At 61.6% G+C, this 6,995-nt stretch overlaps 1 protein-coding gene across 3 annotated transcripts in view; it reads right to left on the bottom strand.

Annotated features, from left to right (window-relative positions):
• Positions 1-480: 480 nt before the first annotated feature.
• The window catches only part of NTN1 (netrin 1), a 186,854-nt gene continuing 180,339 nt past the window's right edge, over positions 481-6,995 (bottom strand). For all 3 annotated transcript variants that reach the window (XM_070561059.1, XM_070561060.1, XM_070561058.1), the window contains exon 7: positions 481-847. In XM_070561059.1, coding sequence (XP_070417160.1) covers positions 519-847 — 329 coding nt within the window. In that variant the 3' untranslated portion in view covers positions 481-518. The remainder of the gene's footprint in view (positions 848-6,995) is intronic.

Below are 6,995 nucleotides of genomic sequence, written 5' to 3'. Positions count from 1 at the left end.
GTTGTCACAACCAGGGGTCCTGCGGGAATTCCCAAAGAAGAGTCGAGGGAAAAGGAAGGGATTTCCGGTCTATTGTGTTTGGGGTGGTGGTCTGGCCGGGCTGGCTCAGCCCCCCCGCACAGGCCGCGGGCCTGAGAATTCACAGCTCTCCTCCTCACGTCCCCTTCTCCATCACCATCCACGCGCCGCGGGGGCGGCTCCGCCTGCGCGACTCGGCGCCCGCCCATCCCTCGGACCCGGGTCAGGCCGCCCGCCCCTCCGCGGCGCCCCCGGCCCGAGGGCAGCGCGGCTCTGCTCTGGAAGGAACCCGTGAGGTAGCTAAGTCTCGTCCTCGTCTCTCCAGGGCCCGGGGTGCGCGGGGCGGGGGCTGGGGGCGGGGCCGGGGGAGGGGCCGCCGGCCGCCCCGCCCCGCGCCGCCCGCGGCCCCGCCCCGCCTCGCCTGGGAACGCAGCCCGGGCCGAGTCCGCGCCGCCGCTCGCCCCGCCCACCCGCCCGCCCGGCGCGCCGCCGCCGCCGCGCTAGGCCTTCTTGCACTTGCCCTTCTTCTCGCGCTGCTGGAACTTGCGCAGCCGCCGCGCCCACGTGTCCCGCCACTGGATCACCAGGCTGCTCTTGTCGGCCACGATGCCGCTCTGGTCGGGCGAGTCCTCTGCGTTGCCTAGCAGCAGGTACTTCTTGAGGGGCTTGATTTTGGGGCACTTGCAGGCGATGTCCCGCGAGCGGATCCACAGGCTCTGGTCACCGCGGCGGATGCGGCTCGTGCCCTGCTTGTACACAGAGATGATGTTCACCGTGAACTTCCACCAGTCCCCCGCTTTGTCCGCCTTCAGGATATGGATCTGGACGGCTGCAAGGAAGCACAGGCAGGCGAGTGGGCCACCGGCCGAGGAGTGCCGCCTGGGACCCCAGTTCCTGCGGCTAGGTTGGCCCTGCCTTCCCCCTCCGTCTCTGAGGCCGAGGATGGGGCAGCCTTTTGATGGAGAAGGAAAAGGAGGCCCAGAGCTGAGAAGTGACTGCACAGGGTACCCTACGGAGTGATGGGCGGGTGGCGGCAAAGCTGGACGTGGAACCCCACCTGCGGATATCTGGGCCAGCGCCACTACTCCACGGAGCCTGACCTCCTGCCTATTTTAAAGGTGCCATGCAGCACTGCCTATGGGGACAAGCCTCCTCTTAGGGTCTAGGAAGGCCAGAGGAAACCTATAGGAATGGGACCCGCATCCCGCCAGCACTCTGGGTAGAGTCCAATCTGCCCAGGGCAGGTGCCCTCAGAGTAGTGCAGACCACTCCTCACAGGCTAGGGGGTAACCTCCTCAGGTGGCCCCCTGGGCATTTCCAAATGCCCCAGTCACTTAACACCAAGCCTCACGACACCTCCAGACACACACCTTGCCCCTGGCCCAATCTCAGAAAACCATAATGGGATCTCAGTGTCCCGGGGTGGTGCACCCTGAACCTGCCCTTCCACCTGGCCCTAGCAGAGTCCATGGGCCTTGTACACCCGCCTCCCGTCCCTGCCAGGCTTCCCCCCCACCAATTCCCCTTCCTCCCAATTCCCTGCTGGTATTTCCCCTAGTGCAGGGGTTCTCAAAGTGGAGCATGCATCAGAATCCCCCGGAGGGCTAGTCAGACACACATGGCTGGGCCCCACCCCAGAGTTTTTGACTCAATAGATCTAGAGGGGGCCCGGGACATGCATTTCTCACAAACTCCCAGGTGGTGATGCTGCTGATCCAGGTAACACACTTGGAGAATCAGTGCCCTAGTCAGTGTTAACAAATATTATTTCTGTAGGATATTGAGGTATTTTAAAATAGGAGGAAATGTGTTTTTAAAAACGGGGGAACTTTGTTCAAATAAACTTGTGAAATACTGGGTTAAACAAAGTCAAGAGGTTTCCTTACCGCAGGACGTTTCAGAGCCTTTAATCGACAAAGAGTGTGTATGTGTGTGTGTGTGTGTGTGTTGTGTGTTGGTTTCCCAAACAACTCTGACTGCAGAACCCTTTGGCTGGTGCATCTCAGGTCACCAGAGCCCCATGGGCCTACTTGGGAACTGCTGGGGGACCTATAATCATTCCAGGCGATAAATGGAGAGGCCTCTGCTGCACCAACCTCCATTGAAGGGGACTTTGGCCACCTTCCCCATCCTGAGTGGACAGGAGCCCTCCTGGGAAAGGAGCCGCAGTTTGTCTCTCCAGATTCAGGTGAAGAAACTGAGACACAGGCAGGCCCAGTGGCTCCAGCAGCCACGAGGACATGTCCCCAAAGAATGCCAAGCAGTCATCACCTGCCCACTTAGCTCCAGGCCCTGGGCCCACCCACAGCTCGGCCTGGCCTCCCATGCTGGCCAGCCTCTCTCAAGGTCTCTGGGGGCCACTCTGCCACCTTCATTCCCAGGAACGTCCCTGTTCCCCTCTTGTGCCCACGCTCGGCCCAGGGCAATGGGGAGGGGCAGGAATGGCTAGGCTCAGGGAGCATCAAACACCATCCAACTCATCCTTCTGGGGTGAGGGAAGTAGCAGATTTTCCCATATTTTCTTTTCAGCTGTTCCTGGGCATCTTGAACTTTGCACTCCAGTCTGAGGGCTCCAAAGAATGGCTGCCATGGCAACCGTTTCCATGTTTTTGTCACCAAGGGACTCAACACTCAGTGTGAACTCTGGAGGGGGAGCCCTCCAGCCTGGAGAAGTGGCTGGGCCGATGTGTTTGACTGTGCAGACGGAGGTCACCGTGGCAACTGAGTGCCCCTCAGCTCAGCGACGGGGGAGCCACCCCCGGCATCCCTGAGAGCCCCGGTTTCCTCTCCTCAGGACTGAGCTGAATACAGAATGAGCCTCCTTCAGGATGCAGCTGTCTCACCGTGTGGGACCTCAGGCCCCTGGCACAGCCACAATGTCACCCCAGCCGGGTGGGCAGAGGTGGCCCGACGAGGATGCTGCGGAAGGCGCCTGTGGCTGGGGCTCCTGGAGAATGCAGCTTTGGTTCCAGGCACTGAGCATCTCTTGGTGTTATGGGCTGGACTATGTGCCCCCCCACATTCGTATGTTGAAGCCCTAACCCCCAGGACCTCAGAATGTGACAGTATTTGGAGAGAGGGTCTTTCAAGAGGGGATTAAGTTAAAATGAAGTTATTAGGGTGGGCCCTGATCCAGCATGACTGGTGTCCTCATAAGAAGAGATCAGGACACACGCACACAGAGGGAAGAGCGCGTGAAGTCACAGCGAGAAGACAGCCATCTTCGAGCGAAGGAGAGAGGCCTCAGAAGGAACCAACCCTGCCAACACCTTAATCTAGTACTTCCAGCCTCCAGAACTGTGAGAAAATAAATGTCTGTTGTTTAAGGCCCCCAGTCTGTGGTACTTTGTTCTGGCAGCCCGAGCAAGCTCACACCATTGGAATCGAGGGCCCTGGGGATCCTGGGCCTCAGCTCAGGGCCAGGTGGGAGGGCAGGACTGCAGAGGCCTCCCAGCTGTGCTGGGAGGAGAGCTGGCTGGACAAGCTCAGGCCATGGGCTGGCCCTCCAGGCCCTTCTTACCCCCAGGCCCTGCAAGGATGTGGCCCTTCACAGCAGGAGGACTGACCCCTGGCCACCCTCCCTGGTCTGGAGCTCCCTGTTCCCTCGGAATGCCCCGGAAACAGGTAGGGCGTCCAAAGCCACCCCCACCCCCACCCCCACCCCCACTTCCCCAGGTCCAGCCAGCACAGGCCTGAAGGGGACTCACTTAACACTGAGGAGGCAGCCCCAAGGGGGTACCCACCCCTGGACACCTTGCCGTCCTTGAGAATCCAGGGGCCAAAGCAGCGCACGCTGGTCACCAGGACAAAGCACCAGCCTTGTCCTCCTTCCCCCACCACAGCACCCTGGCCGCAGGGTGGGGCAGCACAGGCCTGGGGGCAGGGGCAGGGAGGGTGGTGGCAGGACTCATGTGATTATGCTGGAGAAACTCTACATTTCCGCTGCCCCAGGCAACGCCTCTGCACATTACACAGCCCGCCAAGCATAGGCTGCACATGCAGTGCACGGGCCAGGCCCCTGCAGGGCACAGACAGCTGAAAACATGCAAAAGACACGCTGCAGCTGGGACCCCCGGCAGACCTGCTCTGCACAGGGTAGTGTGGGGCTGCCACGGCCTCCCACCACCCTGCTGGCTGGGAGCCGGGAAGGACTGGGGTCTCCTGGGTGCCTGTGGCATTGCCCAACTGGGGGTTGCACACAGTGGCCGTGGGCAGCTCTGCCCATCCTAGGACCACGGCTCCTGAGGGCGGGCCCCTTACACCCACCCGACACTCACCCCGGGCCAATTGGCCTCAGCCCTTAGCATGCCTGAGCCCCCACTGTCCTTGCACTGACCTCGTCCTAAATTGACCTCAGTGAGGCCAGAACGTGGGGTCTGGTGAGGATCCCCCATCCTGTATTCAGAAATGAGGGTGATGAGCTGACCCTCAGAAAACAGACCGTGAGATCAGACCAGGCCCATAAGAGGCACTCTGAGACCCCTTCAAGTAGAGACTAGTTTGCAGGAAGAGGGTCCCAGCTTGAAGCTAGGGTGCCATTCTCTGTCTGGGAAGGGCAGCCTGGCCCCCAGCTGCTGATGCTTCGGGCCCCTCTCTAAGTAGAAGCAGCCCCACTTGGGGTCCACACTGTGAATGGTCCACCCCCTTCTTCCAAGCCCTTGCTCACCAGCAAAATGAGGGCTCAGGCTAGGCAGCTGCTCTGCTCTAGGGCAGCAAAAGCAGGCATGGGGGTGTGAGACCTGGAGCCCCTGAGGCAGACAGGGGAGGCTGGCTCCAGAAGGCCCAATGGAGCTGTTGCCCCCATGAGCGCCCCCAGCAAGCTGTGGAGGACAAGAGTCTGCAGGATGGAGCAGCTGCCCATGGAAAAGCAGGGAGCACTCGCACAGTCTCCAGAGAGCAAGGAGTCGGCCTCCGGGTGCCAGGAGCCAGGCTGCACTGTGTCTCCTGGCCTCGTCATCCCTGGCTGCCCCACATCTCTGTGCTGTAAACCCTTCCTTCCTGCAGCCGGCCACAGAGCTGGGAGCAAGGGTGCAGGCGGGGTGGGGCCGCAATTCTGGGGCTCACAGGAAGAACCTTCCTGCAGGGAACCCTTCTCGGCCCCCAGGGCAGGGCTATGAGGACTGAGCTGCCCTGCTCTAACTCGAGCCTGCCGCTCCAGCTGGCGTGGGAACATGCTCCTCTGTCCCTCAGCAGAGGCCTGCACCTGGCTCTGGGGGGCTAGCCGCGACACCAAGGCGTGAGAAGAGGACAAGGGCCAGGCCCACGGAGGCCAGCATGAGCAAGAACAGCTTGTGCCAGAGCTGTGCTGGCTCTGGCCAAGGGGCAGGGGCCTCGGAGGCAGGCCCTGCCAGGCTGGGTGCCTTGCCCAACCCGAGACGAGGGTTCTCTTGTCTGCTCTTGACTGCATACCTGGCCGCAGTGCGAGGCACCACTGTGTCCTTCCATAGGAACAGACCTTTGGCCATCCTTCCCAGGGTGCCTCAACCTCTACAGAGTCCTAACACTGGGAAATCACAGGGTCATCAAAGGCGACCTGTGGAGTGAGAAGCCCCAGGTCCCATCATGCGCTTGGGTTCCTCCAAAGGGCGACTGCCGGCAGCAGCCCTGTCCTCTGTCCAGAGCTCCTGTTCATTCAAAGCCTACCTCCCTCCCTCCCTCCTGGCCCCAGCTCGGGGCCCTCCGAGGACCTGGCATTGCCACCACCTTGGACAGTTAATGCAGGAGGTAGCTCCTAGTTGACTGACGCCCCCTCTTGCAGGTTTTGGGGACCTCCCACTGGGATCAAAGCTCCGGCCCAGGCCAGGTTCTAGGAAAGCTGCTGGGTCAGCGAGGAGTAGACACTTGTTGCTCATTCATCTGCCGGCCAGCCAGAGACAGACAACCTGCAGGGCCGGGCCGGGGGAGTGGCCGAGGCACAGGCCCCAGGGACGGCCGGCTGTCCTCCTCCAGTCCTCTACTCCTCGCAGGCCCTGAGTGCAGGAACACATCCACAGGCAGGTCTCCGAGACTGACAGGATGCTTGGGGCAGGCCCCAGGGGCTTCCCAGCAGCCACCCCACCCAGGGAGGCTGGGTGGTCAGCCCCTGGCCTCCCCCGCCCAGCCATACCTTCCTGTGGGGCCAGTCCAGCCAGGGAAGGCTTGTCGCCCATCTGCCGCAGAGACTGCGGCCAGGACGAACGGGGGAGGACACTAACCCCACAGAAACCATTAAAACCTCGCAGCCCCAGAAATCCCCTAGGATAGAAAGCGTGTCACGAGCTGCAGCTGCTTTCATAAAACGCAGCTCGGACCACGTGGTTCCCAGTCCCCTGGAAGGACAGAAACCGCTGAGCAGGGCCAAGTTTCTGGGGTGCTAACCTGCTGGCAGGGAGGGGTGAGCCAATGGAGCAGGTGTGCGGCATCGGGATGCAGGGCGGCCGGGCAGGGCCAACACACCCAGGATAGGGTGCCGCAGCAGCCCCCGCCCAGTTTTCATTGCACGAGGTGGAGGGTGGGAGGCTCACTGTAGCCAGACCCGCCACCAGCCACAGCTGCTCCCCAGGATGCTCAGGAAGCCCGGGGCTGCCACCTCCTGCCACCCCCTCAACGCCCTGCCTCAGACCTTCATTGAGGTGGGGACACCCAACTTAGAGCTGGCTAAAGGTTCCCCTCTTCTCCCTCAGCCAAAGAAGTAACAGCATACCTCCTCCTCTCAGAACGAATAGCAATGTGGAGGCCGCCTCAGTTCCCCTGCCGGGTCCTGGCACCCCCTGCCAGGTGCTTAGGCTCTTTTCTTGGGAGGGAGAGGGGTCAGGTGCTGAGACCATCTGATTGCATGAGGATCCACGGAGGAGGGGACACCAGGAGACCTGGGGAACTCAGGAAGACATGAGCCCTGTTCCCTGGAGCTGGTCACTGCTGGCCTGGCCACCTGCACCCCCAGCTCGCAAGCAAGAAGACATCAGCAGACTGGCCACCTTGCTTTACAAGAGGGTCAG

Source organism: Equus przewalskii, chromosome 10 (genome assembly GCF_037783145.1).
Source record: "Equus przewalskii isolate Varuska chromosome 10, EquPr2, whole genome shotgun sequence".
Lineage (NCBI taxonomy): Eukaryota > Metazoa > Chordata > Mammalia > Perissodactyla > Equidae > Equus > Equus przewalskii.
This window is presented reverse-complemented; position numbering and strand designations above follow the sequence as displayed.